Genomic DNA, 18,332 nt, shown 5'->3' with positions numbered 1-18,332 from the left:
TGTTTGTTCAAAGTATTTTCATAGAATTATTCATAGCTTATTTTAATAAGTTATGAAACATTCAAATGATACAAGGTAATAATATAGATGTTAGGATTACAAGATTATGGATTTTAAAACAATTGTATAGAAAAAAGTTGTAGAGAATTTCTTTTGAAAGATGCAAGTTTGATATTGTCCAAAAGAGAAAAAAAATGTCTATTAGCTATTAAGTATTAAAGAATTTTTTGAAAAGTCAATGCAAGAATAAAAATTTGACTATGTTAAATGTAGTAGTGGTTATGATAGATAGATTGATGTGCCAATTCTATGTTTGTATTGCATGGTATTTTGGTGAATCTGTTATTATTGTATATGATAGGTCACTTTCACTTGCTATTATTTCTGAAATATAACACATGAAGAATTTAACCCCTTCCACACATTAATAGGAAGAGATAAATGCCCCCTCAACCTAAAGCATCACTTATGATATCCAAGCCTATGATTGAAAGTAATAGAAAACTTACAAACAAAACTCCAAATAGTAGTGTGCCACATAATTCATATTGTGAGAGCTAGCTCATAATCACTATGAATTGATAAACATTGTACAAAGAAATTTCAATGTTTTAATTATGTTACAATTAGACTATGAAACAAATAATAGTTTCAAAAAAGAACCTAAGGATGTTGGCCAACTAATGGGAACTCGTGTTGGCCCTATAACCACACATTTAAAAGAAAAAAACATTAGTTGCCATATTTTACCAATATGTTTGCATGCTTGATTTGGTTGTGACCTCCATCATCATTTTCTTTATGTAAAATAAATAAAGAAAACTATTCCCTTTTTCACAATTAGCAACACATTATTGGCCTAAGAATTATCTATAACTTTTTGTTCAATTAATGCTAGAATTTGAGTGAGATATTAATGTTTGAAGGAGTTCAATTGTTATACATGCAAAAATATTACTCCAACACAACTAAAATTTCTAAAGAGAATGAGTAAACTTATTATCTTATAAAAAAGTGAAAGTGAACTTTTGTATTTATAAATTAGAAGAGAGAGTAAAGATAATGTCTAATGCAAAATAATTTTGGGTATAAAAGTAAGAAGATTATTATAATATAAAGCATATCTTAATTTATTGAACAACTCAAAATGTCCCCTTTCATTTTCAATTGTAACTGCCACGGCCAGTTCCCTGTCCCCATGCCCCTTCCGGAGGGAATGGAAGGTAGAAAACCAAATGCTCATTTTACTGACTTTGACTAAACCAAACATTTGATTCATGAAATTGACAGCAGCAACATCAGAGAGACAAGAGAGACCCCATGGATTTCAATGGAGTTTGCCTTTTCAGCAACCACAAGTCATCCAAGTAGGCTAACTCCATTTTCCACATCATTGCAACAATACTCATTCTTATGCCTTTCCCAATGCAAAAAACTTCTCTCACACTATCATCACCATGTATTATATATATATACAACAAAAGAATCAAAACATATGCTGCTCACTGTCAAAACACATTGATACCAAGCTAAGAACTTTTAGGCACCCCACACCCTAAGGACAAAAAATCTCACTTGGGGAATCATCAACTTGCTTAAAAGTTTGGAATATCCAAAAGGGTATGTATGTATGTATGTATGGATTTCATCTCCTTTCAATAATCACTATTCCCTCTGCATATGCCATTCTGTTTCTTCATGCAACATAAGTCACTAGGTGTAGCATGCTTTATGAAAAGGTTAGTTTCTTGAAGTGGCCTAGCTTGAGAAATATTCTTGTGTGCACTTTACATGTGGTGTTCTTTTTCTTTCTTTTACCTTTTTTATGATTGAAAAGCATTACTGTTCATGGTATATTTCAGTCCTATTGGGCCAATAAATGATTGTTACTGAAAATGAAAGTTGATCAGTGGCAGTTTTGGTCCTTGTTGGGGTAGGTTTCTTTTGTGTTGACAAATGAATAGAACAGCTAGGTGAGAAAATAAAATAGAATGGAGATGACTAAAGCATCTTAACTCTTTTGTATTTTAAATCTCTAAATTTGACTCTTGCCTTTCCCTCCTTTTTCTTCAATATCAAGAGCAGAAATGTGGTTCAAGAACAGAAATGTTGTGTGAAGAATTTGGTTTGAATGATGCCATAAATCTTCATGGCAAAGAGAAAGAGCTGGTTTGTATGGGTGAAAAGGCTATTCACTTCTGAGCCAAAGGACAACAAAGTAAGGCTATTCACATTTACAAATTGTGTAACAATGGTGAAGTACTTATTTTGGTTAAAAATTTTCTGTGTGTACTTCAGAAGGCAAACAAATGGGGGTGGAGTTTTGGAAGGATCAAGCAGAGACAGTATCCTACAATTACAGCTCCAAATATAACATTGATTGAGGCAAGTGCAGAACAGAGAAAGCATGCTTTAACTGTGGCTATTGCAACTGCAGCAGCTGCTGAAGCTGCAGTTGCTGCTGCACATGCTGCTGCTGAGGTTGTCAAGCTCACAGGTGCTTCTCGTTCTCACTCATATCTTTCCAAGGGAGACAGAAGTTTAGCTGCCATCAAGATCCAAAGCGCATACCGTGCACATCTTGTGAGTTTTCTCAATGCTTTCTGCTTCATCTTCTGCAATCTTCACTGAATTGTTAATATGCTTCAAAGACTAGGTTTGTTGTTTGGAAGAGATTTATGCAGACATAAGTAAACTGATTCCAAATTCAGCAAAGTCTTGTTTTCTCCTCCTTTTAGTAGCATACTTGTCCATTTTATTGGGAAGAACGGTAATAGTGTCTGGTTTACTGGTGGAAATAATCCAAGTGTGAGTTTAAGTCTTATATTGAATAAAATTGACAAAATTAAACACCATATTCCAATGCATTGAGATTTTGGATTAAAAGTGGTGTGAATTTCTTATGTGGATTGGACTAATGTCACATTATCACATATATATAAAAACTCTAACAAAGAACTTGAGTTTTGAGTTTCAGTTTCTGATCATTTTGATTCTCTTTAAACTGATAAACTTGAAGCTGGGAATGTAACAGGCCAGGAAAGCATTAAGAGCATTGAAGGGAGTAATAAGACTGCAAGCCATAATTCGTGGACAAGCTGTGAGACGTCAAGTGTCAAACACTATACAGAATTTTCACTCCAGTGCAAGAAATCAAGTGGAAATTCTTGAAAGAAGTAGCCATACGGCTGAACATACCAAGCAAAATCCAAAGCAAAAGAAAAAGTTAGAAGACAAGGAGCTGAAGGTAAAGTTTGCGACATTTATTATAGTAGAAGAGAAACCACGAGAAACATAGCCAAAAAGAATGGAGGAAATGTATCAAGAAATTAAGTGAACATCGATTTCTATGGCTTACTTTGTGTCAGTGGTTCAATTCATTTGACTTGGTGCATATGTTAGTTAGGTGGAATAGCTTTTACTTTTGATGTCACAGAGTTTCTACAAAGTTTGAAGAATTCCATTGATTAATCAACTCAAGAATTTTGGTGCAGTCTGAATGCGATAGCCAAAGAACATGGGATTGTAGCTTGCTCTCTAGAGAAGACATTGAAGCTATATTGTACAGAAAACAAGAGGCCATGGTCAAAAGAGAGCGTATGAAACAGTACTCTTCTTCACAAAGGGTAACACTCATCTCGATTCATTTTTTTTTTCTTTTTTTTTTTTGCCATTGATAAAGTATGGTCTACACAGAATTCCAAAGCTAATAACTAAGAACTAGTTTATGCTTGCTTGATGTAACTTTCACCACACAAACATTATTTTAATGTTACGGAACCTCAATGTGATTTGATATTTATCTCATTGTTTAGAAAAAGTTGGAGAGAGAAAGAAAGAAAGAATTTTAAGAGAAAAGAAAAGGTCAAGCAATTTGAAAAATGAACCTACCTTTTCAAACATTGCTACTAGTGACCAAAACATAGAGTTTTCACATAGGAGCTTCTCTATTTTAAGAAAAAAAGTTGACATAGAAAAAACTTAGATACATAATCAATTAATTTCATTTATCTGTTGGAAACGATCTAAGCGGGAGTCTAAGTTTCAGATTAGATAGAAATCAGAAAATTAAATGTTATATAAGAAAAAAAACTTATAAATTCATTGTTTCAATGTTTTGAGTTAAAGTGATGTTAATTTCTTAAGTTTGACAAATACATAATGAACCTCTCGAAAAAATACTCATCAGTGATATCAGAACTAACAACAGAGTATTTTTTGCATTATCACAGGAGAGAAAAAATCCACAGATGGTGGAAGAATCTATGCAGAACATGAAGTTTGGAAGAGAGAGTTGTCGAACACTTGGGGAGTGGCTGCATAAAGAAACATGTGATTTGAATATGATGTATAAGCCAATAACTCTTCCTTCAAACTTGATGACAGCAAAACAAGAATGGCAAGAAGGGTTGAGTCCACATATTTCAATCCCAAGGAAATCATTTTCTCTTGTAAAAAGAAGTTCAAATGGGGATGAAAATTCGATGTCAAACTCTCCAGTTTTCCCTACATACATGGCTGTTACTGAATCCAGCAAAGCAAAGATGAGGTCTGTTAGCACACCAAAGCAGAGAACAGGAATTCTTGACATATGCTCCAATCACAATGAAGGAATTTCCTTTTACTCTTCTTGTTATGGTGAAAGTAGCAGCACCAATGAAAACCATGCAAGTTACCAACAAAGATGCTAGAGTGAAAATGGCCTTTTGTCATCACTGTAAGATGTAAAATCTGGTTCAATGCATCATCATCTGCTGAAGGGAAAACTAAGCTTATTTGATGTTTGGTCCTTCTCATACATGTATGGAGTGCTTTATCTGACTGTTACATATATTTTTTTTTTCTGGTTTTGAGGATGAGAAATTGTCACTACTTACTATTGAAAATGGTATACATCTTTTACTTTTCATTTTTTCTGGTATTCTTCATCTGTTTAGTGTATCTAAGTTTGCTGTCATAGAAAATTGCAGCTTATACTTTGCAGAATAGTTATGGATTGCAGTGAAGAAATTTCATAAATAAATAAATATAAATCGTACATTTTTCTTTTACTCAAAATATAAAGGGTTAAATATGTTTTTGTCCCTTAATTTTCACTGAATTTTGAAATTAGTCCATTTCAAAACTGTGGACCAATTTAGTCCTTCCTCTTTCGAAATACATGAATTCTTCTAATCAAATTTTGTCAAGTTTATTTGACATTTCAAACGTGTTTTATAATAGTATTTGATTTAACTAAAGCAAGAATATGTCGAACAATGTAAAAATCTTAAATACAATCCTGAAATGCGCACGAAACATCAAATAAACTTAAGAAAATTTAATTAAAATGATTAAATTTACGTATTTCGAAAGATGAATGATTAAATTAGTCCAAAATTTTGAAATGAATTAATTCTAAAATTTACTATAAATTAAGGGTCAAACACATGTTTAACCTAAATATAAACTCCAAAATATGAATCACACATTCCTTAGAGAACTACTTACGACTTCAGATGAGAAAGTAAGTCAAAATTCTGTATTATTATAATCAGATTTTTTTGTTCAAAATATATTAACTTATTTGTCGTTCCCTCTAGATAGCTACATCTTGTTGACAAATTTTATTTCTGCATTGGAGTTTCAAGGGTGTGGGACACTCACAATTAATCAATTTAACAAAAAAATTTGTGAGAAGTGTGAGGTGATATATTTCTACATTATTTGACTTTTGGAAAAATTTACCAATGATTGGATTGATGAAATAAATTTAAATGTTGATTTAAAGTGATTTTAGTTAAGTGTGATGTTTGAGCTTTTTTATAACTTATTTTATTTAGTGAACATTGAATTTGAGATACGTATTTAACTTAAATGATGATTTAAGAATTTACCCATGAGTGAACTGATGAACTAAAGTTAAATATTGATTTTAAGCGATTTTATTAATCAAAGTTGATATTTGAGTTTTTTTCTTTAAGTTAGTTTGTGTATTCAACATTGAATTTGAGAAGTTAATAATATGTTATATTACAAAGTCTGGAAAAATGGACTTTTTAAATTTTATAGACATTTTTGAATTTTATTGACAAAATTTATTTCCAAACTAGATTCTTTTATATAAGTATAATATATATATATATATATATATATATATATATATATATATATATATATATTGAAAGACAAAATTCTTATCGTGTTGTTTTTAGTTTTGTAGGTTGTTTGATGTTGGAATCCTATTTCTTGAGATACGAATTACCAACAATATTTTTCTTTTAGTTTTATACATTAGTATATTTATTCATAATAAATTAATTTATTAAACATTTATAATTATTTTATAAACCCATCTGAATATAAAATTGAAAAATATATTTAATTTGAAGAGTAAATAAAATAAATAAATAATTTAAATATATTATAAATAATTATCGTAATAAAATATTGTAATTATAATTGATTTTTGTAAATTAATTTTATAAATATATATTTATTTGGTTAGAATAATTTATCTAATATTTTTCTTTTGTGTAATAAATTACAAAAATAAAATTAAATAAAATATAATTGTAGGAGGAAATATTTAAAAATAAAATTAATGTAAGATTAAAAATTAATAATATGAATGCAAAATATTTAGTTTTATTTATAAATAAAGAATTAAAAAAATATAGAATTAAAAATAAGAATATTTAGAAAAACATAGAAATTTAAAATAAAGCAAAATATAAAATTTCTAAGTAGAATTTTGTAGAAAAATTTAAAATCCAAAAGGTATAAAATTCGAAAAGTCAAATTTAAATTTAAATTAAATTAGAGAATTATTTGTTGAAGTTATTAGTTATTTAGATTAAAGTTAATAATAAGAAAAAAAATAAATTATTTAGTTCTAACATTTTTAGTTTTGGAAAGAATTAGGAATAGATGTCCAATAAAAGTTAAAGAATAAGATAAATTAAGGAGATTGATTTCAATTTAATTTGAAAAAAATATTTTTATATAGTAAAAATTTCATTTTATTTTTCTAACTTATTACAAAAAAATATATTAATACATAAATTATTTTAACCAAAAAAGTATACATTCATCAAAATTAATTTTATAAAAAAAAACATAGTTAAAACATTTTATCATGATCATTCTTCTATTACCATAATTACAATATATTTAATTTATCTTATTTATTATAATCACTCTTAAATTTTTTTATTATCAATTAATTTATAAATATTAAATTAAATATATTTTTTAAGTTTATATTCACATACAAGTTTGTAAAAAATTATAAATTTTTAATAAAATGATGAGGGGTTTTCTAGTTCAAAAAACTATTATTTTTAAATTTTTGAAAGAGAGAGAAGAGAGAAAAAAATTATTGAGACATTCATTAAATGGTCTTCCTACTGATTCATCAGTTAAAATAAAACTTTGATAAAAAGTTCACCGGTTTTTTCCATTAATGATGGTGCAAAAGTTTTAAAAATTTGAAGATAGGGTAAGTAGTGTTAAGATGACACAATAAAAAAAGGTGTAATAAGCCGATTTTAATTAAAATGAACTAAAGTCGTATTAATTTGAAGAAATTTTTTTGTTATTCAGATATCGTGCCATATCATATTATATTGATAATAAAAAAATCATATCATATTGAGACGATTTCGATTTGACTAAATAAAAAATAAATATTTTTTTAATGATATAAGTTTAAAGAAATTAATTTTTTTAATTTTTGTTCTTTATGTTGTGTAGTTGTTTTGACGATCAAAAGTAGAATAGATAAGTTTATTTGGTGTGAAAATTGAGATGAGTATTGATAATATGTTTTTGTATGAGGTAGTAATTAATAAAGTAATACTACTTCGCTCGAATAGTAAATATTTAGTTATAGAGTATTATAAATGAGATATCCGATATTTAATTATGGAGTATTATAAATAAAACATTCAAACTTCATTTATAGTTTGAATTAAAGAATGAAAGTATTGAGTGGTCAAAAATTGATAAAAGCTCCTACCACTTATTTGGGATCGTTGTGTAGGAATTACATTGTTTAGTTTTATTTAAATATTGTATATGTTATAGTATAACTTTAATTATAATATAAAAAAAATTTGTTTCTTAAAACAAAGTGGGTTGAACTAGCTACACCAACATGTATTAATTTATATATAAATCTGTTTGCACCTTAATTACCAAATCTAATATATTTTTGGATTAGATACGATAGACCAAGTCTTTAATGCTTAGGTATTTATCTAATATCTTCAATTGCCTAATCAAACATGTACGCTTGGATTTTTTTTTTTATATATATATTTAGTATAAAGTACATTATTTTCTTAATTTATTCAAATTCAAAATAAACATATTCACACCTGGTCAATTTTGAACAAATGTTTATTTTTCAAATATTCTTCTAAAACAACACAAGAATAATATATACAAGATTTTTGAGTGAAAATTTTCACATTTTAAAAGTGGTTACGTTTCAAATCTTTCGTAGAACTAGTATTTTTTTAACCGAGTTTTTGTTAAATACATTTTGATATAGAATAAGTCTTTGTTATTAACTTTTTAATATGATTTTTGTTTTATCTCGGCATTTTATTTGTTTGTCTAAGAAATATAAATTATGGGAATAATATTTGGTTAATATAAAATAATAAATGGCTTTTATTATTCTGACTAAAAATATGAAAGTTTATGTTGTATAAGAAGGTCATCTTCAATTATTTTCATAAATCTTGGTTATTATCCAATATATTTACAGTGAAATCAATAAAATTTACTTATAACAAATCAACATATCATATCATATCACCAACTTTTACTACGATAACTAACCTATTTAATATAATAATTAAATAATATTAACTCAATTAAAAACTATAAAAATTTAAATACTAAACAAATAAAAAATTAATTAAAAATATCTAAATCTACGACGACGAGCTAAAACATAATTAATTCTTTAAAATTTAATAAATTTGCATCAGTTTTGATTTAATGAGCCTATTAAATATGTTTCTTTTATATGTGATATTATTTTAAAAAACGATTCTCATTATTAGAAAGAACTAGACTTCCCCCAAAAACTTAAAACACTACCCTGTTACCAAGTCAAGTCACAGTTTTTCAAGTTCATCTATGATTAAACAAATTTCTCTACAAACATTTTTAAAAGAATAAAAAACAAGAAAAACGTAAAATAAGTTTATTCCATTACGACACCAACAAAATACGAGTCTAATCATATAAAATATTAACACTATTTTTAATAAAAATTTTAAAATAATAAATTTATAAATCTTTATCACATTTTTATTTTTAATCAACATGAAATTTAAATTTACTCTTAAATTCTTCACGGGCTCAAGTTAATTTAATGTGAAATCTAAACATAAAATTTTAAAAAACAAAGGTAAAATTGAAAAATTTGTTTATGGATGAGACAATTTCCTTTGACTTGGCTGATGAGGGTTGTGTGAATGTGGTGAATATTGATTTTTCCAAGAGAAAAAAAATAAAAAAATGGCGATGAGATGTGACATGGTAGGAAGGGAATGAGTATAAAAGGGTAAATAAAAATGATGAAATTGAAGCGAAGGGTTTTGAAGATTTGGCGAAAAAATGGGAGAAGAAGTGAAGGTGATTGCTACCCCTCAAAGCTTCCCTTGTGCAAGGATTGAGTGGGCATTAAGGATAAAGGGTGTGGATTATCAGTATTTCAAAGAAGATTTGACAAATAAGAGTCCTTTGCTTCTTCAATCTAACCCTGTCCACAAGAAAGTTCCAGTCTTTATTCACAATTCCAAACCAATCGCTGAATCACTTGTCATCCTCGAATACATAGATGAGACATGGAAGAACAACCCTCTGCTACCCATTGATCCTTATCAGAGAGCACAGGCTCGCTTCTGGGCCAGGTTTATCGATGAGAAGGTACAATCAATATCATTCAACCTTTTCCTTTTTTCACTTCATTTCAGCATAGAACTTAAGAGAGTTGATTTTGAGAGTGAAGAGTGTTTGAAGGTGTTCAAGATCTGGTCAGAATTGATGGTTTCATTTTGGTCATGGTGTGTCTGAAATAGGGTGAATTTGGTCTTGGACTGTGATCTTTGCTTTTGACTTTATCGAAAACTGAATTTTTTCATTTTTAAAAGGTTAAATATGATGCAAAGTTGGAACTTGTCTTATCCTAAACTTTTGTTTATCCTAAACTTTAAAATTATTATTCAATAGACGTTTTCAGGGTTGATATTCGAAATGAAATCTGTCAAATAGTCTTAACCGTTCAAACGCATTAAAATTTCACACAATTAGTTTAAAATGATTATATTTGTTATCTTAAAAATTTAAAGATTAAATTGTATCAAAAACATATTTAACTTTTTCTAGAAAAGAAGAATGTTTTTAATTTTAAGACTTTATGAACTAAAACTAGTTTTGATCAAGACATCACATAAAGATCTGGTGTTAAAAACAAAGTTTCACAGGCTTTGTTGTATTTAGAAGTTTGATCAAATTTACCATGATAAATAAAGCATAGGATTTAGTTTGATTGTTTTGGTGAGAACGGTTACGAATAAGACAATAAAGGAAAGAATAAGAAGAGAAAAATAAATGACACAGATAATTTAATGTGGTTTGGTGTACAATGTGTATGTCTACGTCCACGACTACACGTAGGCATATACATTATACGTTTTGTGTCGTTTATTTTTCTCTCCTTATTCTTTCCTTTATTGCCTTATTTCTAACAAGAACATGATGAAAAGTGTTGCACAATTTGAATACATGAAGGTGTTGTAGCTGTGTGATGAAGGTATAGTTTTGTTGAAAACAGATATTGTATGGTGTGTGGGGAGCAACTGTGGCTGAGGGAGAAGAGAAGGGAAAGGCTGTGGAGAGTGCATTAGAGTCATTGGCATTTCTTGAGAAGGAAATTGAAGGGAAGAAGTATTTTGGAGGAGAGAAGATTGGTTATCTTGATATAGCAGCTGGGTGGTTGTCTTACTGGCTCAGTGTTCTGGAAGAGCTTGGAGAGATGCAACTTTTGAATGCAGAGAGATTCCCTTCTCTTCATCAATGGACTCAAAACTTCATTCAGACTTCACCTATCAAAGATTGCATTCCATCTAGAGAAAGTGTTGTTCAGTATTTCAGCTTTGGAATCAACTACACTCGTTCCTTGGCATCCAATAAATCTTCATAGTTCATGCATACTTTATGATTTGTTTATGTTGTTAGTATTCGAAATTGGAATTGAGTTTTTCTTTATATATGGTGTGCTTATGTTATCGTATGTAATCGTGTGTCATCGATGCGTGATAAGTTTTATTTGTAGTGTGGTTTCATGTAATAGTGCAATTGTTGGTAATTTACTATGGGTTTCTCTTTATAGAAAGAAAGAACTTTTATTTATGTTTTTTCTTGGAATTTTAGTGTTCAAATACTAAACTGTCTTACTTTTATTAGAAGTGAATAATCTAATTTTAGTGTTCAAATACTAAACTCTCTTATTGTTATTGGCATTTTAGTGTTCAAATAATCATTGAAAAAATCTAATTACAAACACATGAAAGTTAATCATAAAATTAAAGTCAAATAAAAGAAAGTAAAATAAAAGAAGCATAAAATTTAGTAAAAAAATAAAGTGAAATGACACGTTAAAGTTTGAAAAATAAAGATAATGCGTAATAAAATGTAGAAGTTAACTAATGTCAAATAAACAATGATTTTTTATCCCTCAAGTATTACTATGCTTCTACAGCTTTTAAAGTAATAGAATTACACACGTAGTCCATGAAACATTGAATATCCAACAATTTAGTCACTACGTCGATTTTTTTTTTTGAACATTTGAACAATGCAGCAAAAGAGGGTATTACATTAGGTTATAAAAAAGATGGTTTATTCAATAGATATTAAGAAAAGAAATGAAAAAGAAAAGGAAAATTTGACTAGTTTCTTGAGAGAAAGACGACGATGAACAAATATGGCTGCAGCTGCGATGATAAGTGAGGAAGTAAATAGCGAACATTTTAACCAAAATGGTTATCAATACTAGTTTGGATCCACAAGTAACATCAGAAGAACCTACTCCAAGAAGTATACAGCCCATAAATTTGAATTCTAAATCCAAAATAAATAAAACCAAAAACAAAATGATGCATCCGGGAAGATAAAACAAATACTCTCTCATCGATCTACCTACAGAGTTATCGGGCTGCTTGACCTTGTGCATGTTCCAGAAGTTGACTAACCAACTTGTAGGTGCGCCCGTTAAGGGCCTTGGTATGGTCTATCAGTTGTTCATAACTGCATACGTAGTAATTAAAGATCAATGGCCTTAGAAAATATGACACACAACATGAATGTAGATAAAAGAGTCAACATAACTGAGGCAGAAAAATATAATACATGAAGCTCTTGTCTGTCAAATTAGTGATCCATGGTAACTTACACGTTTGGATGATTAGGCTCCATGATAACTGTTCCGGTGTGAGAGTCAATTTTCGCATCAAGCTTTGAGCTACGGATGAGATTAACAATCCATCTCTCAGCCTCCTCATAATTCAAATTTAACTTCTCAGCAAGCACTCTGAAAAAATATCACAAGTGAGCAACCTTTTCTTCGAATTTTGGTTAGTACTGATCCCCAATATCATTTGGGTGTGTAACATGGAAAGTAGACCACAGGAAATTGTCTAGAGAAGCAAATACAGACAGAAAATATAACATCTTATAACAAAAAGATTTAAATTTGGGAAATACAGTCGAGATATAGAGTAAAACCTTTCAAGGTCATAAAATAAAAGGAACAAAAGATCAATGGCAGAGTTACATTGTGTTTTCACAGGTGCACAGTAATTGCATATAGGAAAAATTATAAAGCCAGAGAGATAGCTATAACTTCTTATATTAGAAAAAAGCATACCCCATGTCAATACGTTGATGTATTCTACAGTATGTCTCAAAGATAAATAGCCTAGCATTTTCAAGGAACTCATCCCTCAGTGGTACAGTTGAAAAGTTGCTTTCTTCAACCCTTTTACCAAGGAAGGGATCATTGAGAATTACCTGCATTTTTAAAATGGGTAAGCATGATATAATCAAGCCACACGAGTATAGGTATCATGGACATATATGAAAAAAGGGAAACTGAACAAGCAACATTAGTTACAGTTGATATATGTCATCTAGCAAAAAAAAAAAGCTTACTTCTTCGCATTCCCGCATCTTCTTTTGTGCCCCATCAAAGTCATAGTTGACATAAACACAAGCCAAAAACTCAGTGATGGGATCTTTATATGAATGTTGCTCTTGTTGAATAACTTTAATAAAGTCTTTGAATTGTGGCCTTCTTCTCTTGTTAACAATGAATGCTGTGGCCAGGTATCGTAAAAGGTGTGGGGCACTGGTTTGGATAGCATTTAGATACCTGAAAATTACACCATATTTAGATGAAGCAACACTGCAAATACTAAGCCTAGAAGAGAAAGCCATACACCAACCCCAAAGAAAGGAAGTAATTGATCACTTTGACAAGGATTAATAATAAAAGTAAATCTACAGTATCCTAAGAAAGGAGAGGTATGACATACTTGTCCTGATTGAACAGATCAATTATTTGTGTTCTTCCATTGTCATGATTAAAAAAGATGAACAGACTCCAATGCATCAGCCATATTCTGCTCTGCACCTGGTTCAAAGGCGATGCAAAACTCTGCAACAAAGTTCTCCAATTTATAGTAATATAATAAGCATAAGCATAACAAACAAATACATATATCCATTCCAAAAAATCAACTGACAAACGAGAACAACCTTTGAGTCAATGATTTCCTTCAAGCGATTGAGCTCTTCAAGAGCAATGTCCCAGTTCTGCATCAAAATTTCAGCTGCCAGCTTCCCCCACAATGCACTCAAGCTCCTTTCACTATTTGTGCACAAAGCTCTGTACTGATAAAGATAGTCAGCAGCACCAGAGTAGTTTCCACACTCAAACTGAAACTTGGCATATTGGTAAAGTGCCTCTATTTGTGCAGGACCAATCTGTTCCAGCAAACACATGATTTAAGCAGTCAGTCAGAACTCAAACACAACAAAATTCAAAGTTAAAAACAGGGACAAATCTTTTAAGAACCTCTAAAATACAACAGCAAACAACTAAGGAAACAAAATGCTTAAATAAGATTAGGAAACAAACAAAGCAATCACATTACCAGGATACAATCTCAATCAAAAGCTTATAAGAGAGAAATTATTAAAAAAAGTGTAGTCCAGTTACCTTAAATCATTTTTTAAAGCTTAGTATAAAGAACCTTTTGGGTCTCTAGTACTCCTATCCTACCATCCAAAGCTGCTAAAAACAACCTCATAATTCTGCTACAAAGACTCCAGTCCTAATGTACCAAACCCGACACGCAATAAAACCCTTCAAAACAAATCAACATTTTTTATCCAAAACCTAAATCATCAAAGGCATGTCAATTGTTACAAAAGTTTCGGGACACTCTTATACATAGAGCTTCGTATCCCTATTAACAAGAGACAATTCTAAAGCTTACTAGCATAATAACATCACTATAAAACTTTAGAGCAACAATTATATCCGATCCTACCACTACCAGCCAGAGCGTACCTATAACTACCAAAAACAAAGTTATCAATTCGTTCTCAACATTCCAATCCTAATCCCCCAAACCCAATTCTTTTCCAAACACAACTAAGTAAATCCACGTTTAAAACCCAAATGTCATGCAATACTCTAATAGGAATATTGAGGCATGCGATGACTGATTATTATTTAGCTTCAAACCTGATATCGGTCATTGAGCATCTGGAGGTTATACTGCTTATCAGCACGGAGCTCCTGCACGGCGGCGGCGTTCTGGAGGAAGGAGACAAGGGGGGCGGCGGCCTCCTCGAGGGACTTGAGGCGGGCGACAACCTCGGCTCGGCGCTCAACCATGTCATGAGGAACATCCTCGGTGTGGTAGAGACTCTTGTGGATGTCCATGGCGTAATCAACCATGTTGGTGTTGTTGAGGAGGTCGATCTTCGCCTTCAAGATGAGGTCATCGTCGTATAGCTGGCGCTCCTGCAGAAACTCCAAAAGAGGGAACACCAAATGCCTGTCGAGGTTCGGCGCCATCCGCGGGGTAAGGTCGTAATCAGCCATTTTTTTCCACACTTCGGATTCGATTCCAAATTCTTACTTCTTCTTCTGCTAGGGCACACACAAACACTGATTCAATAAAATACAATAAAATAATTTGTTTGTGATGTTTTCCGATTGAACAGAGTGTTGGTGACCGGAAACCAGTTTTACGCGCGACGGCGGTGGATGAGCGAAAACCTACCTCCTACTGCTGCTGCGGCGTCGTGTGGAGATAGGGCTCCGACAGAGGCAAGATGCAGAGACGCAACACTGATGACTCAAGAATAGGGTTTATAAACAAGAGGACCAGACGGTGTCGTTTAAGACTTCAGTAAAATGAGAGAAAAATATCCAACACTATTTGCCTTATGGATAAACAATGCAAGTATCACTGCAAATTGCGGGTTTATATTTATTGGGCTTTGGAACGTCAATCTTTTGGGCTTTCTTTTTATTGGGTTTTTTCTTTCTTCACCAATAGTTTTTTCCACTTTATAGCTATGTTGCATTTACTAAAATATTTTTATCTATTATTTAAATTTAAAATCTCATTTATATTGAAGTAATTGAAAACTTTTCAACACCATCTATACCTAGTAATACAAAATCGTGTTTTATGAATTAAATAATTAAAAATATTTAAAAAATATATATATTATAAACTAGATGATCAAAATCATATTTTGGGTAGGGATGGCAACAGGGCGGGGCAGGCACGGGTTTCGCTATCTCATACCCATCTCCGTAAAAAAAATTCATCCCCATCCCCATACCCAAACCTAACGAGTATTAAACTTTTGACCCATCCCCATCCCCACCGGGTAACGGGTATAATCTCGTACCCATACCCATACCCATACCAATTTTCTTACCACTTCAATATTAATTTTAATTAATTTTTATAAAATAATAAAATTTTTATGATAAAGGAAACATAATATTATCAAATATTCAATATTAGAATGATGATTGTTTCTTCCATATCAAATACTTTAAAATAAATTATAATTGTTTACATTTTATATAATAATACCAAATAAAATTTCATGAGAACTAAAACAATTATTAAATTTGCAAATATTAATGAAACATAATTGATAAAATTTAAAAACATAAAAGAAAAACAAATATTCAAATTAAAATATATTTTAAATATTTGTTTACTTCAATCTTTTAAATTCTAATAAATATTTTTTTTATACACTAATAAAAGTTATAATACATCATTTGATCAAAATGATACAAAGAACATAATTGATATTTTAAATGTTTGTTTACTTCAATCTTTTAAATTCTAATAAATATCTTTTTTATACACTAATAAAAGTTATAATACATCATTTGATCAAAATGATACAAAGAACAAATAATAATCACAATAAAAGTTTAAAATAAATTATAATTATTTACATTTTAGATTATAATACCAAATAAAGTTTCATGAGAACCAACACATTTATTAAATTTACAAACATTAAACCTAGTTGATAATATTTAAAAATATTTTTTTAAAAGTATAAGCGAAAAACAAATATTGAAATTAAAATATATTTTAAATGTTTGTTTACTTCAATCTTTTAAATTCTAATGAATATCTTTTTTATATACTAATAAAAGTTATAATACATCATTTGATCAAAATGATACAAAGAACAAATAATAATCATAATAAAAGTTTAAAATAAATTATAATTATTTACATTTTAGATTATAATACCAAATAAAATTTCATGAGAACCAACACATTTATTAAATTTGCAAACATTAATGAAACCAAATTGATGAAATTTAAAAATACTTTTAAAAAAATATAAAAGGAAACAAATATTCAAATTAAAATATATTTTAAATGTTTGTTTACTTCAATATTTTAAATTCTAATGAATCTCTTTTTTTATACACTAATAAAAGTTATAATACATTACTTAATCAAAATGATACAAAAAACAAATAATAATCATAATAATAAAATTTTAACATAGATCTTGTATCTTTTGAACTTCAATTATGTTGGATGGTGATAAAAAAATATTAATGACAATAACATTAAATTTTTATATTGTAGTAAATAAAAGTTATTTATATAATTATAATGAAAAAATTACAGTATGATTGATAATGAGTTAAAAAATAAAAAATAATTAAATAAAATATATCGAAATAGTATTATATATAATGAAAATAAACAACAAATAAAATATTAAAAAATTAACAAATGTTTACAAACAATTTGAGAGACTATTGAAAGAAATCGCACAAAAGAAAACAAATGTATAATTAAGGGTATGATAAGTTGAAAAATATCTTAGAGATCTAAGAAAACTTTTCAAATATCAACATATATACTCAGTAGTTGAGAAATAAAAAAAAATGTTTTAGTGAAATAAAAAAGTTATTCAAATGAAACAAAAACTAATAATAAGAATAATAAGTAAATGATTTTTTTTATATTACCTAGTAAACGAAATGTTTGTGCTATTAAATACTTAAATTGAGAGTATTAAACATTTTCATGTGAAAGAAAAATATACATTAAATAAAAATATTAAAAAATAATAGAAATATTCAAATGTGAGACATAAAATTTTTTAATTAACATACATATTTTTGAACATAATTACATAAAGATTATGATAAGATGAAAAATATAATTGAAATGCAAAATTAGTTTCATGACAAACCAAATAATTAGAATAAATAAAAAATAAAATATATATATATATATATATATGGTTATTTAATTAATTAGGACTATTTTAATAATTTAAACGGGACGGGTAATATGACGGGGATATGTACATCCCTATACCCATCCCCATACCCATACCCATACCCATATCCAGTCAATGCGGGGATTTCCCGTCAAAACGGGGACGGGTTTATTTGCCATCTCTAATTTTGGGTTCTGAATTATATAAAATTAAGAAAAATAATCTTTAATCTAATATCTGTACCTATATAAGATATTTTTTATGTCCATACTTATTCTTCAATTTCATCTTTTATCTAATGCTAGGATATTTTTTTGATAGTTGTTAAAAACTTAACTATTTCTTTTGTTAAAAAATTATCTATAAAATAAATAAATTTTTTATATTAAAATTATAAAATTATTATATTTAATTTTATGATAATAATAATTCTATATTTTTTTATTATCTATTATAATACAAGGAAA

The 18,332-nt window shown here is 29.0% G+C and overlaps 3 protein-coding genes across 4 annotated transcripts; 2 read left to right on the top strand and 1 right to left on the bottom strand.

Annotated features, from left to right (window-relative positions):
- Positions 1 to 1,446: 1,446 nt before the first annotated feature.
- Positions 1,447 to 4,909, top strand: LOC114192446 (protein IQ-DOMAIN 12). 2 transcript variants are annotated; one of them, XM_085675857.1, is made up of 6 exons: positions 1,447 to 1,620; positions 2,086 to 2,218; positions 2,299 to 2,583; positions 3,035 to 3,247; positions 3,495 to 3,626; positions 4,233 to 4,909. In XM_085675857.1, the coding sequence occupies exons 2-6, from the start codon at positions 2,150 to 2,152 to the stop codon at positions 4,689 to 4,691; spliced, it is 1,158 nt and encodes a 385-aa protein (XP_085531983.1). In that variant the 5' UTR covers positions 1,447 to 1,620; positions 2,086 to 2,149; the 3' UTR covers positions 4,692 to 4,909. The 2 variants fall into 2 exon arrangements, with proteins under 2 accessions (XP_085531983.1, XP_027937971.1); XM_028082170.2 differs by having other exon boundaries at positions 2,081 to 2,218.
- A 4,664-nt stretch (positions 4,910 to 9,573) lies between these two features.
- On the top strand, positions 9,574 to 11,412 carry LOC114190124 (putative glutathione S-transferase). Its single transcript, XM_028078895.2, has 2 exons — positions 9,574 to 9,927; positions 10,835 to 11,412. Exons 1-2 carry the CDS (start codon positions 9,616 to 9,618, stop codon positions 11,201 to 11,203), a joined length of 681 nt encoding a protein of 226 aa, XP_027934696.1. The 5' UTR covers positions 9,574 to 9,615; the 3' UTR covers positions 11,204 to 11,412.
- Positions 11,413 to 12,009: 597 nt separating this feature from the next.
- Positions 12,010 to 15,502, bottom strand: EIF3E (eukaryotic translation initiation factor 3E). The gene is made up of 8 exons (XM_028082078.2): positions 15,357 to 15,502; positions 14,813 to 15,220; positions 13,819 to 14,046; positions 13,596 to 13,717; positions 13,213 to 13,432; positions 12,929 to 13,071; positions 12,455 to 12,592; positions 12,010 to 12,309 (listed from the first exon to the last, which is right to left on the bottom strand). The coding sequence occupies exons 2-8, from the start codon at positions 15,173 to 15,175 to the stop codon at positions 12,210 to 12,212; spliced, it is 1,314 nt and encodes a 437-aa protein (XP_027937879.1). The 5' UTR covers positions 15,176 to 15,220; positions 15,357 to 15,502; the 3' UTR covers positions 12,010 to 12,209.
- Between the last annotated feature and the right edge of the window lie 2,830 nt (positions 15,503 to 18,332).

This window comes from Vigna unguiculata, chromosome 7 (genome assembly GCF_037176805.1).
Source record: "Vigna unguiculata cultivar grain cowpea cultivar isolate G323 ecotype 2 chromosome 7, ASM3717680v1, whole genome shotgun sequence".
Classification (NCBI taxonomy): Eukaryota; Viridiplantae; Streptophyta; class Magnoliopsida; order Fabales; family Fabaceae; genus Vigna; species Vigna unguiculata.
This window is presented reverse-complemented; position numbering and strand designations above follow the sequence as displayed.

What these genes read in the sequence shown, in the direction of transcription:
- LOC114192446 (XM_085675857.1), top strand. Translation starts at nt 2,150, where the DNA reads ATGGCAAAGAGAAAGAGCTGGTTTGTATGGGTGAAAAGGCTATTCACT. An exon ending in TAGAAGACAAGGAGCTGAAG is followed by an intron (nt 3,248 to 3,494) that starts GTAAAGTTTGCG and finishes ATTTTGGTGCAG; the next exon opens with TCTGAATGCGATAGCCAAAG. An exon ending in AGTACTCTTCTTCACAAAGG is followed by an intron (nt 3,627 to 4,232) that starts GTAACACTCATC and finishes GCATTATCACAG; the next exon opens with GAGAGAAAAAATCCACAGAT.
- LOC114190124 (XM_028078895.2), top strand. Translation starts at nt 9,616, where the DNA reads ATGGGAGAAGAAGTGAAGGTGATTGCTACCCCTCAAAGCTTCCCTTGT. An exon ending in CCAGGTTTATCGATGAGAAG is followed by an intron (nt 9,928 to 10,834) that starts GTACAATCAATA and finishes TGTTGAAAACAG; the next exon opens with ATATTGTATGGTGTGTGGGG.
- EIF3E (XM_028082078.2), bottom strand. Translation starts at nt 15,175, where the DNA reads ATGGCTGATTACGACCTTACCCCGCGGATGGCGCCGAACCTCGACAGG. An exon ending in AGATGCGGGAATGCGAAGAA is followed by an intron (nt 13,072 to 13,212) that starts GTAAGCTTTTTT and finishes TTAAAAATGCAG; the next exon opens with GTAATTCTCAATGATCCCTT. An exon ending in CATCAACGTATTGACATGGG is followed by an intron (nt 12,593 to 12,928) that starts GTATGCTTTTTT and finishes ATATTTTTTCAG; the next exon opens with AGTGCTTGCTGAGAAGTTAA.